Source organism: Anabrus simplex, chromosome 13, assembly GCF_040414725.1.
Source record: "Anabrus simplex isolate iqAnaSimp1 chromosome 13, ASM4041472v1, whole genome shotgun sequence".
In the NCBI taxonomy this organism is placed as follows: domain Eukaryota; kingdom Metazoa; phylum Arthropoda; class Insecta; order Orthoptera; family Tettigoniidae; genus Anabrus; species Anabrus simplex.
The window spans coordinates 77,463,030-77,490,918 of NC_090277.1; the positions used below are offsets into that span (position 1 = coordinate 77,463,030).

The 27,889-nt window shown below is 37.8% G+C and overlaps 1 protein-coding gene across 1 annotated transcript in view; it reads left to right on the plus strand.

The window, feature by feature from the left end:
• LOC136884901 (gastrula zinc finger protein XlCGF57.1) overlaps window positions 1-27,889 on the plus strand; it is a 78,513-nt gene that overhangs the window by 723 nt on the left and 49,901 nt on the right. Inside the window, exon 2 of the mRNA XM_067157199.2 lies at window positions 11,142-11,270. Coding sequence (XP_067013300.2) covers window positions 11,205-11,270 — 66 coding nt within the window. The 5' untranslated portion in view covers window positions 11,142-11,204. The remainder of the gene's footprint in view (window positions 1-11,141; window positions 11,271-27,889) is intronic.

Below are 27,889 nucleotides of genomic sequence, written 5' to 3' on the forward strand. Positions count from 1 at the left end.
AAACCATCTCAGCTACTATCCGCAGGAATTTTGATTGAACTCTATTGTGTATGCCTGAATGCCAGTTTCTTCTAGATGTGGACATCGCATGACGTGACTTAGTGCGTTACATTCCTAACGATTATGTAGTTGACTTTGTGCCGCAATTTATAGAGCCTAAACTAGATGTTGTCGGCGCAACCTAATAACCTGAATGTCTATTTCAGATGTATTAAATATTACTTAGAAAAAAAAAAAACACCTGTGGAGATGTAACACTTTCGAAATAAATTCTAGGGTGCTATAGCCCTGTTGGGTCTTGGCCTATCAAGCGACTGCTGTCCAGCCTGAAACTTTCAGGCTATGAGGAGACGCATGTTCAGTGTAACAAATTCCTTTGGCGTTATTGTTCAGACTGGGGCATTATCTCACCTGTAGTTAGCTCTTCAGTTGTTCTCGTGTAGGCTGAGTGGACCTCGAACCAGCCCTTACATTCAGATAAAAATCCCTGATCTGATCGGTAACTGAACCCAAGTCATTCTAGATACCAATACAACTCAGAAAGGAAACCATTTCTATTTCAGAATACGTAGGAAACCCACATTCACACCAATCATGATTAAGAGGCGGCCGGAGTCAGTTCTAGATTCACATTTTATTTCAAAATATCGCCACTAGTCTCGTTGATGTCGACAACTAACTCCCTGCTAACTCCACTGATAGTTTCATCACGGGTGCATAGATGGCAGTACGAAAGGCCAAGGCCGAACGAGCGATTCCCCTGTCACCCTCCAGCGTCACATAGTCTGTCACCAGGAAGTTGTGATACAGTACTTGCACAGAGCTGATGGTGTTGACATTTGTACGGAATGCGAAACATTCCAGGAAATTATTGAGCATGGGTTAGTGCTGAACAAAACAGTCAAAATAAGGTACTGTTTCCGACAAATATAAATGAAATGGCGTATGGCTTTTAGTGCCGGGAGTGTCCGAAGACAAGTTCGGCTCGCCAGATGCAGGTCTTTTGATTTGACACCCGTAGGCGACCTGCGCGTCGTGATGAGGTTGAACCCAGCCCCCATGCCAGAGAAATTAACCAATTATGGTTAAAATTACCAACCCTGCTGGGTTTGTTCAGTGCAGTGTTTTTTATATTCTTAGTAATATGTCTCGCATCTGTGGTGTAGTGTGTGATTAGCTGCCACCCCCAGAGGTCCGGGTTCGATTCCCGGCTCTGCCACGAAATTTGAAAAAGTGGTACGAGGGCTGGTGCCGGCCCCGTGGTGTAGGGGTAGCGTGCCTGCTTCTCACCCGGAGGCCCCGGGTTCGATTCCCGGCCAGGTCAGGGATTTTTACCTGGACCTGAGGGCTGGTTCGAGGTCCACTCAGCCTACGTGATTAGAATTGAGGAGCTATCTGACGGTGAGATAGCGGCCCCGGTCTAGAAAGCCAAGAATAACGACCGAGAGGATTCGTCGTGCTGACCACACGACACCTCGTAATCTGCAGGCCTCCGGGCTGAGCAGCGGTCGCTTGGTAGGCCAAGGCCCTTCAAGGGCTGTAGTGCCATGGGGTTTGGTTTTTTTGGTTTTTTGGTACGAGGGCTGGAACGGGGTCCACTCAGCCTCGAGAGGTCAACTGAGTAGAGGTGGGTTCGATTCCCACCTCAGTCATCCTAGAAGTGGTTTTCTGTGGTTTCCCTCTTCTCCTCCAGGCAAATGCCGGGATGGTACCTAACTTAAGGCCACGGCCGCTTCCTTCCCTCTTCCTTGCCTGACCCATCCAATCTTCCCATCCCTGCACAAGGCCCCTGTTGAGCATAGCAGGTGAGGCCGCCTGGGCGAGGTACTGGCCATTCTCCCCAGTTGTATCCCCCGACCCAAAGTCTGAAACTCCAGGACACTGCCCTTGAGGCGGTAGAGGTGGGATCCCTCGCTGAGTCCGAGGGAAAAACCGACCCTGGAGGGTAAACAGATTAAGAAGAAGAAGAAGTGATATGTCTGAAAATTCAGAAGCGGGTTCGAATCCCACTGTCGGCAGCCCTGAAGATGGTTTTCCGTGGTTTCCCATTTTCACACCAAGAAAATGCTGGGGCTGTAACTTAATTAAGGCCACGGACGCTTCCTTCCAACTCCTAGGCCTTTCCTATCCCGTCGTCGCCATAAGACCTATCTGTGTCGGTGCGACGTAAAGCCACTACTGTATCAAAAATAAATCAGAAGACGAACCTGTATCTAAAAAGGAAACGAGGAGTGGTAGGCAAACAAACTCACACGCGTAATATTATTCGGAATGCAAGGGTAAAAGGAGAAGGTTATATTTCTTACTCAGACAAGGAAGTACCTGGTCTGAGCCCTACATGATTCTTTGTTATTGTTTGTTTTAGGTGCCCATCAATATCAAGAAGATACGTGAACTAAATGCCTTAAAACCTTACCTGATGGAATATGAATACTTTTATGACAGCATTTTACAATGGCCTACTACAGAGACAGAATGTGCTGTGGAGTTTGTTTATGCGGATCGATTACCTCCTGTCATGATGAGCAGGCATTGCTGATTTCATCCTTTTGTGTCAGCAATACAGTCTAAACCTATTAAAATATGTTTTCTTTAACAAATATGGTGTTTATGACAAAACCCCTTCAAAATTCAAGAACCATCCCATAAAAATATTTTTGCAACACTCGTTTATTTCAGAAACCAGTTAAGTGGAAATTTGTTCCGTTTTTTTTACGGCAAAGTTAATAAGCACAACATATTTTTCCTTAGATAGAAATTATTAAGAGATATAACACTTTCAAGCTAAAATATTAAAACCCCTACCGTCAGGCCCCGATTTCAAGTAGTTAGCGCCCTGGGCAAACAATATTTAGCCGCCCGTCCCTCTGCTCGTTCTAAAAAATAATTAAATATTACAGTTTTCAAGATTATGAGTTTTTAAACAGCACATTATGCAAATACAGTTAATTCTCATAATTAAAGTTATCAAGCCAAATAAAGATAACAGCCAAATAAGAATGGGGCTGTTTTTTATTGCTATTTAAAAAGCCGTTGGTTCAGTTTGATAATTTGTATGTAAGTAAATAATTTTAGAAATAAGACACGTTTTCTTCATAAAATTTAAATATATAGATTAAATTCAGGTTTTAAAGTTAGAATAGTTTAAAGTGTTTTATATAGTCTAATAAAATAATTGGAATAATTTGTGGAATGTAAAAGTAATTTGAGTGTAATGAATTTAAGACGTAATTCACGCAAGGCCATAATTACTCGATCCGCCAGCAGCCGACCCTCAAAAACTGGCGCCCTGGGCAAATGCCCAGTTCGCCCATGTGTAAATCGGGGCCTGCTTACCGTAACATATTGTCTGATGCTAGACAGTTTCTTTCATTTTCCCAAAAATGACAGATTTGGCGCTTGACTTGTTTCTGAAATAATCGATTCAATTAAGGTACAGCCCCAGCATTTGCTTGGCGTAAAAATGGGAAACCACGGAAAACCATCTTCAGGGCAGCCGACAGTGGGGTTCGAACCTGTTATCTCCCGAATACTGGATACTGGCCGCACTTTAGCGACTGCAGCTATCGAGCTCGGGTTTTAAGTATCTAGAACCGCCACTGCCCATATTGTAATAGGCTACAACTGAAAGAGGAACAACATAAATTTATAGCAATTTATTCTTATTCTACTAAACCTTAAAATAGTTTTATAAATGTATACACACAGAGATAATACAGAAACATGTAGCAACTACTATTCAGTATGCGGATTCTCAACCATTACTACATCTCTTTCTGTAACGTTACGCTATTCAGCCATTGTTTTAGTGAGATATGTTGTAGCTTATTCGAACTGACGATTCACCTCCGACCTACATTTACCAATAAAAATAAGTTAATTGTCTTAGAGTGAATAGTAAACATCATTGCGTCACTAATATAACAAAGACAATTCAATAAAGTCGGATAACACCTACCTCAGATAAGGCAGCTGTTCAAAGTTCATTCGCAATTTCATGGTGTTCTTCACCAACATATTTGTCATATTCTTCGGCGTGTTTTAAAGAATAATGTCGATGAATGTTTTTTTTTTGCTAGTGGTTTTACGTCGCACCGACACAGATATGTCTTATGGCGACGATGGGATAGGAAAGGCCTAGGAGTTGGAAGGAAGCGGCCGCGGCCTTAATTAAGGTACAGCCCCAGCATTTGCCTGGTGTGAAAATGGGAAACCACGTAAAACCATCTTCAGGGCTGACGACAGTGGGATTCGAACCCACTATCTCCGGGATGCAAGCTCACAGCCGCGCGCCTCTAACCGCACGGCCAGCTCGCCCAGTGTTAACATTTTTAATAAAGTTTAATGTCTTATTACAAATCAAGCATTTTGCCATTCCATTGCACTCGGTAAAAAGATACGGCATAATAAAACACGACAAAATTGAAAGGTCATACCACAACTAGTGAGTAACAAAGTATTGTCAGCGTGTCCACTGCCGCTTGTTATGAAGCAAGGGTGAGGAAGCGACTGATAGCAGCTGAAGATCTCGCTCACCACATCCCTGCGTGGGTAAGAGCGAATCTGTCATCATCCCTCTTCAAGGACAAGGCGCTGCGGCATCTGACGGAAACTGGCTGAACTACCAGCACTAGAATTCGGCCGACACTCGGAAGTCAATAAGCAGAGCTTTGTTAAAATCACGATTAAATATATAAAGAAACCCTAATTTTGAAGTATGTTAAAGTAGCCGCTTAGAGAAAAATATAAACTTCGCTACGGTATAGTTTGCTTCCAATCTGAACACCATCTTGACTTAAAACAAGTTTAGGAAAACCATGGTTCAGAGCTCAATTTCATATGGAGATTCGTTATTTTAATTACCATTTTATAACTATATTTTCATTTCTTTTTGAAATGTTTTTGCACTAATGAAAAGTGTATCACAGACTACCATCCGCTATAAAAACAAAATAATTTTACCTTGTTCCGTTTTCTGATAAAAACTCTTACAAACTTTTGACCCATGTTACAACAACTACTGAGCTGGTGGCCGGCCGTTCCACCTCCGGCCGCCTCTTAAAAACAATTGTTTGCATCCCCTAAACACAGAAGAAGTCCACGCATTACAGTTTAATTGTCAGAGCCTTTAAAGTTAACCGAAAATGAGAGAAGAAAGGAGCTCGCATACATCTGCAAACAGGCCTTGTTTAAAGGGTTTAGTTTCAAAGTCATTAATAAAATAATGATGACTAAGTGCAGATTTAAACAACACATAAATTAGGTAGAACAACCGGAGAAAGCAAAAATGAATATCAAGTTTACATACAATAACCCTAACATTTACACTCTCACAAAATTATTTATGAAACACAATATTAAGGTAGCTTTTTCAATAAACAATAACACTACACAGGTTTTTCAACCACAACATAGTCAACAAATCCAAAGAAGAGGAATATCAGGCATCTATAAGCTGGCTTGCACCCAATGCAGGGATTCATATGTTGGACAGTCTGGGTGGGATTTTTCAATAAGATGTCAGGAGCATGTCATCGCAGAGAATTAAAGAAGATTCTCGGCAATGGGGACACAAATGAAGGAAACAGGACCCAAATTCACCAACATTAAACATGACCTTGAAATTATTAACAGGATAATCAAGGGAAGACTTATGAATAATTTATAAAATATTCACATCCTTCTTGATAAGTTAACGGATAAGGATTATAATTTAAACAATACAAACGAATGAAGAAACCCTCTATTTGAACATATACTTAGATATATGGAACATTTAGAAAGGAAGCAGATGAGCGTAGCAAATAACATGAACAAGTATGATGTCTCTAGTTAGCACCTCCCTCCTCGCAAGAAACAACAACAGGTGATGATAGCCTTGTTTCCCCCTTCTCACTGAGCCGTGCTAGCAAGCAGACTACAACACATCGCTACTATACGAGATCGAGGACGGAGAACACTGGCACAGACCCACACCCAGGATAGTCGAAAGTAAGGACAGAAACCCACAGACAGGGGTAAGTGAGGACTTCTCAAAACACCATCCCTTTTTTTTCTAAGAGATAATTTTAAATGCCAATCCTTTCAGAAATATTTTAAATTATTTTTTACCTATTTTCTGCCAGTAACAGATCAAGTCACCAGCTTTCCAATCATCTGGTTTGTAGACAAATAACATCTAAGCATGTCCCAACATTGAGCTGTAATGGCATTCTAAGAATCAACCCTTGGTAATAAAGTAACAAGTTAACCAGCTTTTTTCCACATGCTTTCGAGCACAAACATGAATGGGGCTTAAAAAATATTAACTCTTCAACTGGAAGCTGACATATGTTTTTATTAGTATTTTGGTTAAGAGTAAGTTTTAATTATAGTTTAATTACATCTCAAGTAATTAGTTGGTAAACATTCATCTGTGTTTTTTCAAATATGCTTCCCGTCAGAAGGTAGAAAGAGGCTTATTGGAAGAAAAAATTTTAACAGTATTTTAGTTAAGGACAAGTTATTACTTAGTTTTTAAGAATCTTCCTCACCTCTCCAACCCCCCTCCCTCACCACCATCCTCCTCCCACAATAGTAAAAAAATTTAAGTGTCCCATGTAAAGGATCAAGGCTAATACGAGAACATATATTGTGCATATTTTTACCTTATTTACATCTAAGCATACGAGAATGTAGCTGATGATGACTGCAAAGCAGTCGAAACATTTCCTATTAATGATTTTATAAAATTGCCAGAGGCAAATAAAGGGATCGATTAGGTGACTAAATTGTCCTTTGATATGTATCTCGCACACTGTCAGTTGACACCACAGTTGTGTAAACAACTCGTGATACTGCTTGAACTCTTCTTATTCAGAACAAATTTTCAGTCTCTACTTCCCAAAAGGACTGCAGGGAAAATGCCTCAATGGCTCATATGTGACACGAATGTTGTAATCTTTTAAATACTGAGTTGATGGTGGGATAAATCTTTTAAAAAAGGAAATAACTATGAAAATCATGTGAATAGAGCAGTAATTTTATGCATTGAAAAATATCCTTGCATATAACAAAGTATGATCTTTGAAATAAATTCTAGAGTGCTGTAGCCTTTTGGATCTTGACCTATCAAGCGACTTCTGCCCAGCCTGAAACCTTCAGGTTGTGAGGAGACTTGTTTTCAGTGCAACTAATTCCTCCATCATTATTCATTAATCTGGGGCGATATCTCGCCTTTAGATAGCTCTTCTGTTGTTCTCATGTAGACTGAGTGAATCTCGAACTAGCCCTTATATTCTGATAAAAATCCCTGACCTGAGCAGTAATTGAACCCAAGTCTCGCAGGTAAGTGGCAGACTCTCTACCCCTAGACTGCAGTGCTGCCATGACATGAAACCTTGAAGAAATATAGTGGCATTTTGTAAGCAGGAAACTGGTGGAGAAAATGGGATTTTTATACTGGTGCTCTACAGCCTACAGGGTGTCAGATTAAAATATCTTCAAACGGTAGCTGAATTATTATTAATATTAATTATCTCATGCCTGACACAAGTGGCATTTAAAGGGGAACTCAGAGTTTCTCATGTTGGGGTTGCCACCACAAGCTCCTTAGTTGAGTCTGGCATTACATGTACTTACTTGTGCCATGCTTTTCATGTTGATATTTGCTAGTGGACCTCCTTTGTTTAACTCTCGTTCCCAAGTTAAGAAATGCTGGGGGCTCCTTTAGTCACCTTTTATGACAGGCACGGGATACTGCACCCTCCCACATTGGACAGTGCAATCAACTGCTGTTTTAGCATTATCAGATGTGTAACTTACTTGCCACTCAATCCTTTTTTCCTAGTGGTTGTTGGAAATAGGAACCAGGCTCTTACTCGTGACCTAATTGCTCTAACTACCTGTCAGAGTATTCTTGCAAAACTTTTATCTTTGGTTAAACGACAACACTTTGCAACCGGGGGTTACCTATGTTATGCCAAAAAAAGTACTAATAATGTTGGGGTCTGGTAAAAACTATAGTTAACCAAAGGAGGTCAGCTAGCAAAGATGAACATGAAAGTTTCTATATGAAACCTGTAGACATCCTTGTAGTCTCTTAGTGCTTTACATATTTGGCTTCTCCATTGTAAAACCATAATAAAATCTGCCATCATGTTTTGAGCCTGATCTCTATCACTGTGAGTCACCTACTGCACAGTCTCAAGTTCATAGATTTTTCTCCATTCAGTGAGATGGAGTTCCAGTTTATTCATACACATGTGGAGGTGTATCTCCTAGAGAATCTCCAAACAACATGTATCTCAAGGGGCAAGTTTCACTGCTGAGACAAAGCCTTTTTATTCACCTGCATTTGAGATACACCTCAATATTTATGATATAAGAGTTAGATGTCAGGTTTATTCACATCACCCATTATCTAGGATATGTCAAACAGTATGCCACTAGCACCAAGTGCATTTTGTTGCTAGAAAGTATAATTCAGAAAAGTGAGTGCCCCCAATTTATTATAGCACACAGGTAAGGATAGGTTGGAATGAAAAGCTCTGATTTTTTTAGAATCGTCCTACTTTTAAAATTATTCACAAAAGTTATTCAAGCACTTGTCATCGCATAAAGAGTTTTTCCTTTAAATATCATGCCTGTCTCATTGAGCCACTTACTATTTGCCATATATCTGTTGTGCACTTTCTGAAGAGTATGGTATATTACGTTAATTCACAGCATCTACACTCTTCATATCTCACAGTCATTCCAACCTCTTGGAAATTCACATTATTTCTGTGCTTTCTGGGCAGACATAGCTTTTTCCCTATATTTACATATGATTCTTATGTAAATATAGACAAAGGCCATGTATTTCTTTAAAGAACAGACCTCCTTCTGCAACCACTTGTCAGTAATGACAATTCTCTATCTGTTATTGCACCATTGTTCAATTGCCCCAAATGGTACTCCTGTGTGCTCTCTACTGATGGGAGTACTACCTAGTGTGTACAGAAGTCCAGTGACGCTGTTTCTTTGATTCTGTGGTGTACATACTTTGATGACTTATCTTTGTAGCTTCCTTTCCCGAGTTTGGCATGATAGCCATAAACAGTGACATCAAGAGCCTCCTTGTGTTGAAATAATCACACCAACTGTCCTAGGACACTGTTCATTTGTAATACTTGGAACTCTTACCTTCTTTCCTCTAGTTGAGTGAGAGCCATAAAGTACCATAACAAGAGCCTCCTGGTATTCAAGTAAACACACACTTCATTAGTAGCATTTGGAACACTAATGAACATACATATATCTTAATTACCGGGCGAGTTGGCCGTGCGCGTAGAGGCGCGCGGCTGTGAGCTTGCATCCGGGAGATAGTAGGTTCGAATCCTACTATCGGCAGCCCTGAAAATGGTTTTCCGTGGTTTCCCATTTTCACACCAGGCAAATGCTGGGGCTGTACCTTACTTAAGGCCACGGCCGCTTCCTTCCAGCTCCTAGGCCTTTCCTATCCCGTCGTCGCCATAAGACCTATCTGTGTCGGCACGACGTAAAGCCCCTAGCAAAAAAAAAAATATATCTTAATTAGACGGTTCTGCCTTTCATCTGCAAGCCTCTGTGAATTTCCTTCCTTGCCTTCCCACCATATTTCACCATTTCAGGTCTAATTTCACCTATTCCTGCAGCTTTATGATGATGGAGTTTATTTACCACCCTTCCAGATCCTCAGGTGTAATTTCACCATCATCACTGTCCTTCTCCCTATAAGCATAGTAGTTTACAACTTCATCAGGAAGATTTAAAATAAGAGCCTTGTCCCTGTGATTTATTTATTTACTGAATTCATTAATTTATTTATTTACACAAGATCCAGCTACACTGAGCAAATTTCACTTGTACTGTCAACAGACTGATTAACTAGTATAAACCTTCAAGGTAAAATATAACAAACATAACAAAAGGTAACAAGATCAGGTACACAGCCTGTTAATAACAACTGTCCAAATCAAAAACAAACAAAATGTCCATGTTTGTGACAAAGTCATTGTGGGGCAAGATGGTGGTATAATCACTTCACATCAACTTATCCTTAAGAGACTGTTTACATCTCTCTCGTACATACTTTTATTTGATGTTATATCAAGCTCTTGTTTCCTATTAATAGTGTTAAAGGGAGTTGGGAGGCAGATTAGGAAAGATTGTTGAAGTATTGAGTGCTGAGTGTGGGGAATGTGGAGAAGATTTTGGTTCTGGTAGAATGGGAAGGAACACGGAGAGAGAAGAGTGTGACAAGATGTCCCGAGCTGTAATGCCCATTTAAGATCCTGTGAAGGAAATTCAGGTCAGCTACCTGTCGCCTGATGTGCGTCAGTGACACATTTATTGCCTTTAATACCTTCTGTGCAGACATATTTCTGAGCTTGAGTTTTCTGTTCCTAACAATTCCAACAAAGGAGTACAATGCTCTGTCTAACTGGTTAATGTTGGAGGGAGAGGCTCTTCAAATAGGAGAGCGGTAGTTCCAGAGAGGTTGAGTGACCGTGAGGAAGAAGTGACGAAGAGCAGTGGGATCGGAAATATCCTTGGAAGTGGTATAGAATTGATAGCCTTGGTTATATATGTTTCCATGCGGTTCTTGAATTGTTATTTTGTCATGCTGTTGCTTAACGACAGTGAGGGGCTTGTCAAGTAGGTAATATGATGTTGGTAGAGGAGATTTATGTAGTGTTATGGTCATGTGGCTGCATTTTTGTGGATTGGAGATATGTTTCCAAGTATGGCACCAGTTTTTATAGGGCATTAAGTGAGTATTGTAGAAGAGCTGCATCTGCTGGATTCCTGATCTCACTAAATATCTTGCACTCGTATGCCAAAAGTAAGGTATTTGCTGTTTTGTTGAGTTTGGACAGCAGATTTTCCATAAACAAGGCAAACAGCAAGGGGCCATGAGCACTACCTTGTTGGACTCCGGAGGTGACTGGTAACCATGAATTTGAAGTGCCTGATATTACGACTCTCTGCCAATTGATTTCCATTGAAGACTAGAGGCTCTGATAAAGACATTGACAATAATGGAGAGCTACAGGCCTGCTTGTGTACTTTGTTGTTCTATAAACTATGATTGTAATGATGATGATGTTAATAATACATGGATTTCTTGTTTTTTTCAGTAAAAGGTCAGTGGAAGGAATTTTTGTCCAATTTTCATATCAATACATCTGTTGCTGTGTGAAATGGACCAGAAAATAGAGATCAAGGAGGAACCTGTCTGGCTCGAAGGCACAGCAAGCACATCCTTTGTAAGTATCATTCTTGGTTACTTTATAGTGATCAGAATTTAACCGATCTTCAAAACATTTATAGATTTACAAGTTACAAAACATCAGAGGCATAAACTCTCCAACTTTTAAAAGGTACTTTGTCAGATGTTTCATTGCACGACACATCTAGGTGGTAGTCTGGTAGGTATGCTGTATGTTGTAGCTGTCAATGGCCATCAGATGAGTGGTGATGGCATGCTGGATGTCATTCATTATTATTGCAAATAGTGGATAGTTGTTGACATTGGAACATTGTATTTGTGATTTTTTTCCCCATGGATTGTTTAAAGATTGATTACTGAACACTAATTATTTTCAGTGAAAATTAACTGAGCAGGCCATGTGCTGTAGAAAATGAGCACTGAACTTACCTACAGGGAGCCAGTAAGATTCGTAGTGAGTTTGAGATATCACCTGAAACAAAGTGCTGATTCGGAATCCATTTAATGCCATGGACTTCATATTCTTCATTTGGTAAAACTACTGATAGTGACATTTAGGTTACTGTTCATGACAAAATTACTGATGATGACTTGTCAGGTCCTTGTCATCTAAAATCATGAGACAAGAGGATTAAATCCAGTGTTGCATTATTCTGTAATCTATATTATCTGCTTTGGCACCAACATATTTACTGCTACTTTTCTCACAGGTTGCAGGTTATATTGGCATGTGTTTGAGGAGTTTGCTAATTATTAATTTTTACCCATCTTTTCTCCTGATTGAATAGATATTATGACATAGACGGTCATTTTTGAAAATAGATTTTTCTATTCATTGTATAATGGGTCTGTAAGATCATGGAGGAAATTTTGCTTGGTGACTTTTTTCAAGTTTTTAGTATTTTTGTACAATTTTTCATGTTGTATTCCCTCCACTGCCACTCAGTTCATTTCCTCCTTTTTTTATAGATATCAGTAACTTTTTATGAATTAGTTTACTTCCTGATTTGAAAGTTTGTACAGCCATCTTCAAGGTGGGAGCTACATTAACCTAATTCTGAACTGTTCTGTTAAGTTTTTATGATTTATGTTCATGAGAAACAACCAGAACATCCAATGGTTGTGGAAGCCTCTGAAAAACAAAGTTAAAATTTGAGTGCTATGGGAGGGTGATGATGACTATTTATACTCCTATCTTTGAACAACTTATTTCTTGCTCTGGAATATCATGGCTTTCTGGCAATGCTGATAGCACTACCAGATGGAGCAGTTGGGTCAACTTGTGAAATTAGTGTCCTTACAATTGTAAGTATGCAGCAGTGGTAATTAACGAATGCTTTTAATATGTCCCCACAACAACAAAATTCTGCAACCCTCAAGGATATGTAAACACCACCAGGTCGTCCTCAGTACTTTGTCCAATCCTGCATCCTGAGAGTTGCTCATCCAGGTAACAATATAACTTCTGTTTATTGGTAAGATGGAGTCCCAGCTTGTTGGAACTTTTGATGTTACAAGCATGCTTACAACTTTTATGCAAGCATTGGACCTGTGGGAGTAACAGAGTCCCACTGCCATTTGACGGGTGAGGGACTCATTGGAATCAACTTGGCAAATGAAATGGAATTTGATGGGCAGGTCTCAATATTAATGGGGCTTATGGAAGAAAGGAAGTAGAATTAGCTGAGTTAGCAAATAGGTTGCGTCTAGATGTGTTAGGAGTTAATTATATTTGGGTAAGAGGAGAAAATGAGGAAGGGGTAGGAGATTATAAAGTATATTTGACGGGTGTTAAAAAGAAAAGGGCAGAGTGTGGGGTAGGACTGTCCTTCAGGAATACTATTGCACACAAAATAGATTCTGTAAGGCACATAGATGAGCAAATGATGTGGGTAGATTTGGCAGTTGGAAGCAATGTTCCTCATCATCCTAAATTAGTTGTTTAGAATAATAATAATAATAATAATAATAATAATAATAATAATAATGTTGCAAGTCTTTTGAGCTGATACTTATAGGAAAATGGGAATGTCAAAGCACTGAGATAAAGAGCAGTACATGTGTCAAATCTTGCATACTGTACAGCTCAGCTATGAAGTTAAGGAAGAGATATATTTCATGTAGACTCATTACACTGCAATCAGCAAGAAATCATTGAAGATCTTCACAAGAAGCTTAATGATTCAGGTCTCAATGTTTTGGGTAGCTGTTTCCAATGGGGGATCTAAGACCTTGGCAGTCGCGAGTATTTGTTGAGTAGATCCTGCTGACTTGCTGGATAAGTGTTGAGTGCATGAAAGAATGAATGGGATGAATGAACGGATTATTGCAGTTACATCATTTCAGTGTATTTTACTTTGTGTATTTTAAAATTAAGGATCCTTTTATTGTCATTTTAAATATTATTAATATTGTTTTTGCTATTAATATTGTTTGTGTTATTTGTATTTGTAAATACTGTGTAAGTTATGTACATGTATACTCTTCTAGTGGTTAAGTGTAAGAGAGGGCCTTGAGCCCTAACATTGCCACCAATAAAGGCATTATCTATCTATATATCTATCTATCTTGGCATTACACATGGAAGGCTTTTACTACTGTGCCACTGTCTTGTAAGGTAATGCAGATTCCCCACAAGCCTGTTGAAGACCTTGAAGACACTGCCATGCTGTGCGACATCTGGCACATTCAATCTTTATCCAACTCCATTGTTCGTTTTTCGAAAACATCAAGACAGTACTACCTCAGATCGTGAGCTAACACGAGGCTGTGTTCCTTTCCTCTCCTTTCGCCAGTTCACATGTGCGGACTGTCCACGATGGACTCCGTTTTTCTCTTTCCATCCTCAAAAAGCATTATTCAGTTAATTCCTTGTTCTTTAAAGGAAATCAGAAATGATATTAAATAAATAATTACCGTGACTCCGTACTTTCTCTGTGTAAACATTAAAATGAGTTTAATTACAAACAGAAATTACAAAAATAAATCTCAGTTATAATTCAGTAATTCTTACCAAAAACTAAATGCATCCTTGGTCTAGCTACACTCACTGGTGGCCCAGATTGGTTGCGCTGTAGATGTTAGTTTTCCCTCGTCCTGCTTGTGACGTCATCACAGGAGCACCGTGACTGTGTAGCATACAACTGCACGTGTATCTCATTTGATTGTTTATATATGTATGTCTTATAAAGAAAGGATTTCCACGTAATAACTATACGTAATTTCTTTCCGTATACTGCTGTTGGTTTATATAGTGGCCTACTGTATTTTGCGTAGTGTGTGTGTCGTAGTTCGTTTCTGTGAAATCTCTGTTAAGCTGCTGTGTTTCGTGCAGTGAGGTGCACTTATTTTCTTTTCGTTAGTTACGTGAACAGTGTAATAGTAACTGGAGTGAAATTTATGTGTTCATTGTACAGTATCATTGCGATAGAAAACTGTGCCGTTAATGATTCACCGACCAAGCTCGATAGCTGCAGTCGCTCAAGTGCGGCCAGTATCCAGTATTCGGGAGATAGTGGGTTCGAACCCCACTGTCGGTAGCCCTGAAGACGGTTTTCCGTGGTTTCCCATTTTCACACCAGGCAAATGCTGGGGCTGTACCTTAATTAAGGCCACGGACGCTTCCTTCCCATTCCTAGTGTTTTCCTGTCCCATCGTCACCATAAGACCTATCTGTGTCGGTGTGACGTAAAGCAAATAGCAAAGAAAAAGATTCACCGCAATCTACAGCGACACCTGATTGTTCAGCAGATCTCGCCGACCGTGAAAGAAAAAATGACAGGTCAATGCGAAGTCCCATTGGGGAAATGCTTTCCATTTCTTCTGGTACAGCCCTTGTGGGATGGATAGAAATGTTATCTCGGGGAGGTCTACTCGTTCCATCATTAGAATGGTAAACCAAATAAAGGAATTTGAGTTAATTTTCAGGGACACTCACGGACGTGCTGAACGGTGACGCATACCTAATATTATACGCAGTGTGTGTCATATAATTAGCAGTAAATTCCCCGCTGTACCACCAGAAATATTCAAAATGTGTGTTAGAACGAGAATATTTATACGCATACGACAAATGAACATTCGGACAAGAACTGAAAAATCCGTAGCAGCTCATCGGCGAAAGGCACGACAGTGTTTTTTCCTGTTCTTTCTTATTCAATTTTTAAAAAGTGACTATCTATGCGGAGCCTGCATGGCTCAGACGGCAGCGCGTCGGCTTCTCACCACTGGATACCGTGGTTGAAATCCCGGTCACTCCATGTGAGATGTGCTGGTCAAAGCGGAGGCGGGACAGGTTTTTCTCCGGGTACTCTGGTTTTCCCTGTCATCTTTCATTCCAGTAACACTCTCCATTATCATTCCATAGCATTTATCAGTCGTTAATAAATCACTTTGGGAGTGGCGACCCCATTGTAATAATAGCCTATATATGGTTTATTCATTACATCCCTGACTCGGTCAAAGACTGGAAAACAGGTTGTAGGTTTTCCAGGACTATCTATGCATGGTTTCGAATATGAACTTACTTCTGCTGCTGTTATAATATGTGTTAAGCTTTAAACTCGATACCTGCGGAAGTGAGTCAGTATATCGTATGTTAACATATGGTAGTTCCATCACGGAATTTCTGCTGTAAAGATTAAATATGGCAAAGATTTCATATCTCTAAATATATATGTTTACAGATTTGAAAGCGCGTAACCTTCCTCAAACTAAATAGGGGAACTTGGAAATGTTAATAAATTTCAAGCGTTGGTCAGTGTGCCGTCACGTTACATTTACGCCTTATTCGTAATGGAAATAATGAAAAGTTACTATGCTGTATTCTTTTTCAATCTTATAACAGCAGTAATATTTATGTCTGGTCTGCATTTAGTTCTGAGAAACTGTAATTTTTGCTGATATTATGAGATTCGTACTGATTTGCGCGCTCTGGGTTCGGCTGCTTTGCTCCTACTGTGACGTCATTTCGTTAACCAATAGCAGCTTGGCTCGCGTTGGGCCCAACCTTTAGTAGTGTTTAAGAACCTTGGTTACACTGATTAGTGCAGCCATATGCTGAATATAGGGCTGGCATTCTTGAATTCGCAATCTAACTTTTCACTTCTTAAAACATATCAAGTCCAGTCACCATGCACAATCTCACATGTTCATACTCCAACTCAAAACATGGCCGCCTTCGCAAGAAGCGCTGATGTCAGTCATACAGCCCCTCTATGTTATTTTAGCTTGTTTTGGTACAGGTAACCTACATGACTAATTGTTTGTATGGTACATGGGGTTTAGGGCTTATGTCCTTGGTGACTTCCTTTCCAAATTTCATATGAGGTTGCCTGCCCTAATCCATCTCTGGTGAGGTATGGTGTGGTCAATGCCTGATATATTCTGGATTGGCCCACAACAAGGTTCTCACTTGTATTTTGTGTCTCAGTCTCATCCTTGACTCTGACAATGTGAATGTGACTGAGACATGAGCAGTGCTGGTAATGCCATTTATAATAAAGCCAGATCCAGTAGGAAAGGGTAGGGAGTTGACGTTCATATGGCTGGTCTGTGTGTACATTTGAGTTAAGATAAGAGACTTTTATGTAACAGCACTGTCAGGCTAGAAGAGGAAAGGAAAGGAAAACTGACTTACTCTTCAGTTTCTTAGTTTGCCTCCGTAGTGACACCGAGCTCTCTATGGCAGCTGATGGTGGAGCTGTTGAGGATCCTCCCGGCCTTCAGGTTGAGCACTTCACAGAAAACAGGAGACAAGGAAGATACATATTTCCTGCCGAGATGTATTTGCCGGTACAGGATGTGAAAGATGACAGTGATAAATTTTAAGGAAGATAGGAAAACAAAAAGGGGTCCACCTTTTCAATATAAAAATGTTATAGTTTATTTATAACATGTATTTGCATTTGGAACTAGTTTCGACGCTGTTTGGCGTCATCATCAGCCAAAATGTGGGAAATAGGCCAGCATGTAGGCATTTATATTACACACAGGCCTATTTCCCACATTTTGGCTGATGATGACGCCAAACAGCGTCGAAACTAGTTCCAAATGCAAATACATGTTATAAATAAACTATAACATTTTTGTATTGAAAAGGTGGACCCCTTTTAAGTTTTCCTATCTTCCATTCTCAGTTCAATACGGACAAAAATGAAATTCTTAGGTTTAAATAAATTTTAAGTTCTGAATGTTTTAGAATTTGTCTGTTTATGTTGCGCAGAATATTCTTCTGTATGTCTGTACATTTTCCTGATCGTTCAGTATTATTTTCAAATGTTGTATATTTAATAATTGCTCCATACTTCAAAAATATCCCTGAGCATTCAAACTGGGCACATTTTAACTCCTGGAGGTCTCTTAGTTGTCATGTTTTTAAGGATACTCAACATAGAAATTCTCTGAAAAATGATAATGAAGATTTCAAATTGAAATTACTCATTTACCAGGAAATGATGAATTGTTAAGCCTACTCAAATGTAACTAAATTTCTAGATATGTCCGAAGAATGTGGTTTCTGGGACATTAACTCATCCACAGGACAATGGTGAACTTACGTCAGGCTAGGTGCATCTGAAAGAAGAAATCAAATCAGAGATGACAGAGCCAGGCAAACACAGGTGAACACATTCAAAGTAATCTAATATTATGATGTCCTGTTTTGCTGATTGTGGAAATTGTTAGACTTGTTCGTGCATAGCAAGTAATCGATATAGATGATGATGATGATGATGGATTGCATTTAATGTAAACACTGGAGTAGAGTGTATGAATATTGATAATGGATAAAAACTAACACACCCAACTTTGGCCATTTTAATCAATGAATAAGTCAAAGGGTTCTCATTGCAACCAAAGGATATTGCACAGATTAATATAGGAATTTTTGTAGGTTATAATTATATTGTCATGAAAACAGGGGTTCTTTTCTACTACAGCAGTCCGATGTGTATCCAAGTCCGACATCTCACTTCAGTCCTATGTGCCCGCGCTTTAAATTCTTCTTCTGCCTTGAATCATTCTTAGCTAGCCTATGACGTCTTTTTTCATAGATTTCATGTCCCATACCCAAAACGAATAGATATAAATATTTGTGGTTTTAACATTTCCTTAATGCTAGATGCGAGCTTTGCCCTACTGTGAAATATAGTCGAAACTAGTTAAGATGTCCCTCTCTAGCGCGTTTGCCTGCTTATTATGCCATTATTCCGAAGTCGCAGGATGTGTCGTATTAAACAACTGGCCTGGATAAGAATTTGGTAGATAACTTAATTCACGGTTACCGGGCGAGTTGGCCGTGCGCGTAGAGGCGCGCAGCTGTGAGCTTGCATCCGGGAGATAGTAGGTTCGAATCCCACTATCGGCAACCCTGAAGATGGTTTTCCGTGGTTTCCCATTTTCACACCAGGCAAATGCTGGGGCTGTACCTTAATTAAGGCCACGGCCACTTCCTTCCAATTCCTAGGCATTTCCTATCCCATCGTCGCCATAAGACTTATCTGTGTCGGTGCGACGTAAAGCCCCTAGCAAAAAAATAATAATAATTCACGGTTGTGGAGCACAGTTCCGTGTCGGTCTACAGATGCAGGGCGCATCAGTCCCAAGCCAGTCTTATTCCCTTTGCATCTGACGTGTTGGTACTTAATTTTACCTTCATGAGGCCTCTTTCAGACGGTACGGGTTTGACCCGCTTCCGTGCTTAGCTGTCGGTCTGCCTAGGCTTAAGCTAAGAACTGATTGTTCAAGTAGAATCTTTCAGATGATGCGGACGTGGAGAGTAACAGCGTGCGGGAGAAATGTTTAAGTGAGCGGTCCGTGGTGAGTCGCAATACCACGCGCATAGTTACTTGTTATTGGACATTAGTTGTTATGCATGTTGTCATACCCAACGGATCGACCTTGCTCGCGACATCAGTACAGAATTGAAATAATAACATTAAGTTATTTATTAGACCACCTAATCAATACAAAATCGTCTTGGATGATTTACATAAATTTGTTAGCTAATAGTGGGACATGTTTCGCCTTCTCTGAAGGCATCATCAGCCATAGTCTTAACCTTAAATTAAAAATAAGCGTCTAAATAACATGTAGTGATGAAATGAATTTTAAAATCTTGAAGAGATTTGAAGTAAAATAACATTAAAAATAACAATGATGGTTTGAAAATACAATGTGATGAGATACAATAGTGGAAGTATTAACAAAATTAACCTTAGAAGGCTGCTAAAATAAGTACAATGGAATAAAACAACAGATTGTTATACAACAAGTAGTAAGATTGCATAAAAGTAAAGTTGATAGTAATGGCGGTTATAATTAGACGATGGCGAAAAATCTTATGTAATCAAAGTAAAGAGGAGAGAGTAAAAGTCAAAGTTAGTCGAGAGATCCGAAGTTCATTATGATCTTGAAGATAAAGGATGAAAGTCAGATGCATATGGTGAAGTTGTAGAACACGTTGAGGATATGAAGTTGGTGAATAGAAGTTGAAGAACAGTTTCAAATAGGATCACTATGGACTATCTCAAAATTTGAAGTGATGTTCAAATGTTGTAAATTGTGAGTTTGTAGATATTCTAGTTGAAAAAGCATATACAAGTGGAATCTGTAAATGGAAGCAAGAAACGTAGAGTTAATTGTGTGAAAAGATATTTGAAAAATCTTGAAGTAGAATCGTATGCACTTACCACTTGACGGTGACAAAGATAGCTTGTAATATTATGAGTAAGAAGTATTTGCAACAGTAGACTTCTTGCTACGTGTGTTATAACTGAAGTTTTGTGTTGGAGGGGGATCTGTTTGCGTTGACGTAACTATTAGAGGGGGGCTGCTATTGGTGGGAGGGAAGGAAGAGAGTGTATTACTGCGCGTGTTGTAACGGTGTAAGGCTATTGGAGGGAGCGATGTTCCGGTGGGTGTGGCTATGGGTTTATTGGTTGTATTTGAATTAGAGGTACTAGCGGTGGGGGGAAGGGAGGGGGGTATATTAGCTGTAGGGGAGGTGGGAACTCTAATTGATGTGAGGTTGAAGATTTTTAAGAATTTGTTGGTGAGGGAAGTTGATTCTCGTAATAAAATAAGAATCTGTTCATACAAGGGGCTTTTTTTTATCAATAGTGTCATTTAGATTTTTATCTTTATTAAAATGTTGGTCGAGGAAAATAAATAAGTTTTCATATTCTGTCATGAGTTTGCTTTTATCAACTCTTTTTAGGATATGGAGGTCTTGTTCTATTGTGGTGAATTTATGCCCGGTGTCCCTCATATGGTTGGCCATTGCGGAGAATTTGTTGTGTTTTTGGGCATTGTAATGCTCGGCGTATCTGGTAGAGAAGCTGCGGCCAGTTTGGCCAACATAAGAAAAATTACATGTAGAGCATTTCAATCTGTATATTCCTGATCCAGAGTAACTATTGTCTGTGATGTTGATAGAGTTGTGATTGAAGAATAAATTGCGATTAGTGTTTTTTGTTGTGTAGGCTATTTTTATTTCGTGCTTCATTAATGAATTGGTTATCGGGTAAATGCTATGGTTAGTGAACGTGAATTTAGCGTATTTTGGTTTGACGGGTTTTAATGGAGTTAAATTGGTAGCTAGTTTTAGTTTGGTTTTATTGATGATTTTATCAATCATATTCGTGTTAAATCCATTGAATTTAGCTATTTCCTTGATGAATAGTAATTCTTTCTTTAAATTAGTAGAGGACATAGGGATCTTTAATGCTCTATATATTAAACTGTGATAAGTGGCTTTTTTATGTGAGTTGGGATGTAAAGAATCATTTTTTATGGTTGTTGGAGAAAAGGTGGGTTTTCTGTATATTTGGAAGTCGAATTTGTTCAATGCTCGTGTGATTTTGATATCTAAGAAGTTCAGAGAGTTATTGAACTCATCTTCTTTAGTGAATTTAATATTATTATCTAAGTTGTTGAGGAATGATAGTATGTTATTGCTGTTGTTGATTTGTTTATCAATGATAGCTATGGTATCATCAACATAGCGATGCCAAAGACAGAGTCCGTTGATGTTATTAATAATCTTACTATGTTCGAGATTATCTAAGTATATGTCGGCTAGTATTCCAGATAACGGGTCTCCCATCGCTAGACCTTCTTGTTTGTAAATTTTCTTATTGAAGGTAAAATAGTTGTTGTCTAAAACGAAATTAAGTAATTTTAACCATTCATCAATTTCGATTTTACTCAATGTGCTATGTTTCAACAGATTGTTTTTTATGATGTTAATAGTATTGTTGATAGGGATATTAGTATACATGTTGGTGATGTCAAAAGAACATAAAACGTGGTTTGGTTGTAGACTGAACTTATTTAGGGAATTACAGAGTTCGATCGAGTTCTTTATGGGGTTGGAGTTGTGAAATTTGAAGTGTTTTTTTAGGAATTTGTGTAGGAATTGAGAGGTTTTATAGGTAGGACTATTGATACTATTAATTATAGGTCGAATGGGGACATCTTTTTTATGAATTTTGGGCAGTGATCTGACTGTAGGTAATTTTGGGTTCATTACAGTTAATTTCTGATAATCTTGATCATTTAAAATGAAGTTAGAATTTTTCAGAAGGTTCTTTAAGTTACGCTGTATTTTGTTTGTAGGATCTTTGTTAATTAAGGTATAGGTATTGTCTGAAAAAAAGGTTTCAGTTTTATTGATGTAATCTTGTTTGTTCATTATTACTATGGTGTTGCCCTTATCTGCTTTTGTAATTACTACGTTGTTGCTATGGATTTTGGATTTCAGGTTTAGAATTTGTTTCGAGACATTGTGGTTATTATTAGATGTTATCTCATTAATCAAAGTTGGGAGTTTCTTTTTTACTTCATATCGTACGTCATTCTGTTTATCAATTGGGATTTGTTTATCGATATTAGTTTCGGTTTCAGCGATGGTAGTGATGATGTCTTCTGCCTTTTTGTGATTAGGCCAATTATGTTTGATGCCTTTATCTAATAGATTTAATTCTTGGTTAGAGAAAGTTGCATTAGATAGGTTGATTGTAGTGGGAATGTTAGTCAAATGGGAAGGGGACACTTTGTTGTTTGTATTTTGGTCAGGAGTTTTACATTTGTTTTCTTGAAGACTAAGTAATTTATGGTTTAGGGTTTTCTGTTTCTTGTCTAATACGTAAGATAGTTTGAGGTCAGTGTACCTTAAAAATGAGCTCCATTCAAGTGGGGGTAATTTCTGAGAGATGGTCAAATGAGTCCTATATAATTGTAAATTTAGTAAAGATTTCTTCTTGTATAATAGTTTAATTTCATTTTTCAACCATATGTTGTTTACTTTCTTTTGAGTGGCATTAGATTTTGAATAGGGATGACTTTTTCTTTGTAAAGATTTGAGAAATTTAGGTACCAACTCTAATTTCAAGCAATCTTTAAGAAACTTGATATCTCTAGAAATCTTGCCTATTTTAATTTTTAGGTTTAAGTACTTGTTAGGTTTTATTATTGCCTGGTTGGCATTGACATTACATGTAATAAATATCATTTTTGGTCCGTATTGATGATGTAGATTGAAATAATAACATTAAGTTATTTATTAGACCACCTAATCAATACAAAATCGTCTTGGATGATTTACATAAATTTGTTAGCTAATAGTGGGACATGTTTCGCCTTCTCTGAAGGCATCATCAGCCATAGTCTTAACCTTAAATTAAAAATAAGCGTCTAAATAACATGTAGTGATGAAATGAATTTTAAAATCTTGAAGAGATTTGAAGTAAAATAACATTAAAAATAACAATGATGGTTTGAAAATACAATGTGATGAGATACAATAGTGGAAGTATTAACAAAATTAACCTTAGAAGGCTGCTAAAATAAGTACAATGGAATAAAACAACAGATTGTTATACAACAAGTAGTAAGATTGCATAAAAGTAAAGTTGATAGTAATGGCGGTTATAATTAGACGATGGCGAAAAATCTTATGTAATCAAAGTAAAGAGGAGAGAGTAAAAGTCAAAGTTAGTCGAGAGATCCGAAGTTCATTATGATCTTGAAGATAAAGGATGAAAGTCAGATGCATATGGTGAAGTTGTAGAACACGTTGAGGATATGAAGTTGGTGAATAGAAGTTGAAGAACAGTTTCAAATAGGATCACTATGGACTATCTCAAAATTTGAAGTGATGTTCAAATGTTGTAAATTGTGAGTTTGTAGATATTCTAGTTGAAAAAGCATATACAAGTGGAATCTGTAAATGGAAGCAAGAAACGTAGAGTTAATTGTGTGAAAAGATATTTGAAAAATCTTGAAGTAGAATCGTATGCACTTACCACTTGACGGTGACAAAGATAGCTTGTAATATTATGAGTAAGAAGTATTTGCAACAGTAGACTTCTTGCTACGTGTGTTATAACTGAAGTTTTGTGTTGGAGGGGGATCTGTTTGCGTTGACGTAACTATTAGAGGGGGGCTGCTATTGGTGGGAGGGAAGGAAGAGAGTGTATTACTGCGCGTGTTGTAACGGTGTAAGGCTATTGGAGGGAGCGATGTTCCGGTGGGTGTGGCTATGGGTTTATTGGTTGTATTTGAATTAGAGGTACTAGCGGTGGGGGGAAGGGAGGGGGGTATATTAGCTGTAGGGGAGGTGGGAACTCTAATTGATGTGAGGTTGAAGATTTTTAAGAATTTGTTGGTGAGGGAAGTTGATTCTCGTAATAAAATAAGAATCTGTTCATACAAGGGGCTTTTTTTATCAATAGTGTCATTTAGATTTTTATCTTTATTAAAATGTTGGTCGAGGAAAATAAATAAGTTTTCATATTCTGTCATGAGTTTGCTTTTATCAACTCTTTTTAGGATATGGAGGTCTTGTTCTATTGTGGTGAATTTATGCCCGGTGTCCCTCATATGGTTGGCCATTGCGGAGAATTTGTTGTGTTTTTGGGCATTGTAATGCTCGGCGTATCTGGTAGAGAAGCTGCGGCCAGTTTGGCCAACATAAGAAAAATTACATGTAGAGCATTTCAATCTGTATATTCCTGATCCAGAGTAACTATTGTCTGTGATGTTGATAGAGTTGTGATTGAAGAATAAATTGCGATTAGTGTTTTTTGTTGTGTAGGCTATTTTTATTTCGTGCTTCATTAATGAATTGGTTATCGGGTAAATGCTATGGTTAGTGAACGTGAATTTAGCGTATTTTGGTTTGACGGGTTTTAATGGAGTTAAATTGGTAGCTAGTTTTAGTTTGGTTTTATTGATGATTTTATCAATCATATTCGTGTTAAATCCATTGAATTTAGCTATTTCCTTGATGAATAGTAATTCTTTCTTTAAATTAGTAGAGGACATAGGGATCTTTAATGCTCTATATATTAAACTGTGATAAGTGGCTTTTTTATGTGAGTTGGGATGTAAAGAATCATTTTTTATGGTTGTTGGAGAAAAGGTGGGTTTTCTGTATATTTGGAAGTCGAATTTGTTCAATGCTCGTGTGATTTTGATATCTAAGAAGTTCAGAGAGTTATTGAACTCATCTTCTTTAGTGAATTTAATATTATTATCTAAGTTGTTGAGGAATGATAGTATGTTATTGCTGTTGTTGATTTGTTTATCAATGATAGCTATGGTATCATCAACATAGCGATGCCAAAGACAGAGTCCGTTGATGTTATTAATAATCTTACTATGTTCGAGATTATCTAAGTATATGTCGGCTAGTATTCCAGATAACGGGTCTCCCATCGCTAGACCTTCTTGTTTGTAAATTTTCTTATTGAAGGTAAAATAGTTGTTGTCTAAAACGAAATTAAGTAATTTTAACCATTCATCAATTTCGATTTTACTCAATGTGCTATGTTTCAACAGATTGTTTTTTATGATGTTAATAGTATTGTTGATAGGGATATTAGTATACATGTTGGTGATGTCAAAAGAACATAAAACGTGGTTTGGTTGTAGACTGAACTTATTTAGGGAATTACAGAGTTCGATCGAGTTCTTTATGGGGTTGGAGTTGTGAAATTTGAAGTGTTTTTTTAGGAATTTGTGTAGGAATTGAGAGGTTTTATAGGTAGGACTATTGATACTATTAATTATAGGTCGAATGGGGACATCTTTTTTATGAATTTTGGGCAGTGATCTGACTGTAGGTAATTTTGGGTTCATTACAGTTAATTTCTGATAATCTTGATCATTTAAAATGAAGTTAGAATTTTTCAGAAGGTTCTTTAAGTTACGCTGTATTTTGTTTGTAGGATCTTTGTTAATTAAGGTATAGGTATTGTCTGAAAAAAAGGTTTCAGTTTTATTGATGTAATCTTGTTTGTTCATTATTACTATGGTGTTGCCCTTATCTGCTTTTGTAATTACTACGTTGTTGCTATGGATTTTGGATTTCAGGTTTAGAATTTGTTTCGAGACATTGTGGTTATTATTAGATGTTATCTCATTAATCAAAGTTGGGAGTTTCTTTTTTACTTCATATCGTACGTCATTCTGTTTATCAATTGGGATTTGTTTATCGATATTAGTTTCGGTTTCAGCGATGGTAGTGATGATGTCTTCTGCCTTTTTGTGATTAGGCCAATTATGTTTGATGCCTTTATCTAATAGATTTAATTCTTGGTTAGAGAAAGTTGCATTAGATAGGTTGATTGTAGTGGGAATGTTAGTCAAATGGGAAGGGGACACTTTGTTGTTTGTATTTTGGTCAGGAGTTTTACATTTGTTTTCTTGAAGACTAAGTAATTTATGGTTTAGGGTTTTCTGTTTCTTGTCTAATACGTAAGATAGTTTGAGGTCAGTGTACCTTAAAAATGAGCTCCATTCAAGTGGGGGTAATTTCTGAGAGATGGTCAAATGAGTCCTATATAATTGTAAATTTAGTAAAGATTTCTTCTTGTATAATAGTTTAATTTCATTTTTCAACCATATGTTGTTTACTTTCTTTTGAGTGGCATTAGATTTTGAATAGGGATGACTTTTTCTTTGTAAAGATTTGAGAAATTTAGGTACCAACTCTAATTTCAAGCAATCTTTAAGAAACTTGATATCTCTAGAAATCTTGCCTATTTTAATTTTTAGGTTTAAGTACTTGTTAGGTTTTATTATTGCCTGGTTGGCATTGACATTACATGTAATAAATATCATTTTTGGTCCGTATTGATGATGTAGATTGAAATAATAACATTAAGTTATTTATTAGACCACCTAATCAATACAAAATCGTCTTGGATGATTTACATAAATTTGTTAGCTAATAGTGGGACATGTTTCGCCTTCTCTGAAGGCATCATCAGCCATAGTCTTAACCTTAAATTAAAAATAAGCGTCTAAATAACATGTAGTGATGAAATGAATTTTAAAATCTTGAAGAGATTTGAAGTAAAATAACATTAAAAATAACAATGATGGTTTGAAAATACAATGTGATGAGATACAATAGTGGAAGTATTAACAAAATTAACCTTAGAAGGCTGCTAAAATAAGTACAATGGAATAAAACAACAGATTGTTATACAACAAGTAGTAAGATTGCATAAAAGTAAAGTTGATAGTAATGGCGGTTATAATTAGACGATGGCGAAAAATCTTATGTAATCAAAGTAAAGAGGAGAGAGTAAAAGTCAAAGTTAGTCGAGAGATCCGAAGTTCATTATGATCTTGAAGATAAAGGATGAAAGTCAGATGCATATGGTGAAGTTGTAGAACACGTTGAGGATATGAAGTTGGTGAATAGAAGTTGAAGAACAGTTTCAAATAGGATCACTATGGACTATCTCAAAATTTGAAGTGATGTTCAAATGTTGTAAATTGTGAGTTTGTAGATATTCTAGTTGAAAAAGCATATACAAGTGGAATCTGTAAATGGAAGCAAGAAACGTAGAGTTAATTGTGTGAAAAGATATTTGAAAAATCTTGAAGTAGAATCGTATGCACTTACCACTTGACGGTGACAAAGATAGCTTGTAATATTATGAGTAAGAAGTATTTGCAACAGTAGACTTCTTGCTACGTGTGTTATAACTGAAGTTTTGTGTTGGAGGGGGATCTGTTTGCGTTGACGTAACTATTAGAGGGGGGCTGCTATTGGTGGGAGGGAAGGAAGAGAGTGTATTACTGCGCGTGTTGTAACGGTGTAAGGCTATTGGAGGGAGCGATGTTCCGGTGGGTGTGGCTATGGGTTTATTGGTTGTATTTGAATTAGAGGTACTAGCGGTGGGGGGAAGGGAGGGGGGTATATTAGCTGTAGGGGAGGTGGGAACTCTAATTGATGTGAGGTTGAAGATTTTTAAGAATTTGTTGGTGAGGGAAGTTGATTCTCGTAATAAAATAAGAATCTGTTCATACAAGGGGCTTTTTTTATCAATAGTGTCATTTAGATTTTTATCTTTATTAAAATGTTGGTCGAGGAAAATAAATAAGTTTTCATATTCTGTCATGAGTTTGCTTTTATCAACTCTTTTTAGGATATGGAGGTCTTGTTCTATTGTGGTGAATTTATGCCCGGTGTCCCTCATATGGTTGGCCATTGCGGAGAATTTGTTGTGTTTTTGGGCATTGTAATGCTCGGCGTATCTGGTAGAGAAGCTGCGGCCAGTTTGGCCAACATAAGAAAAATTACATGTAGAGCATTTCAATCTGTATATTCCTGATCCAGAGTAACTATTGTCTGTGATG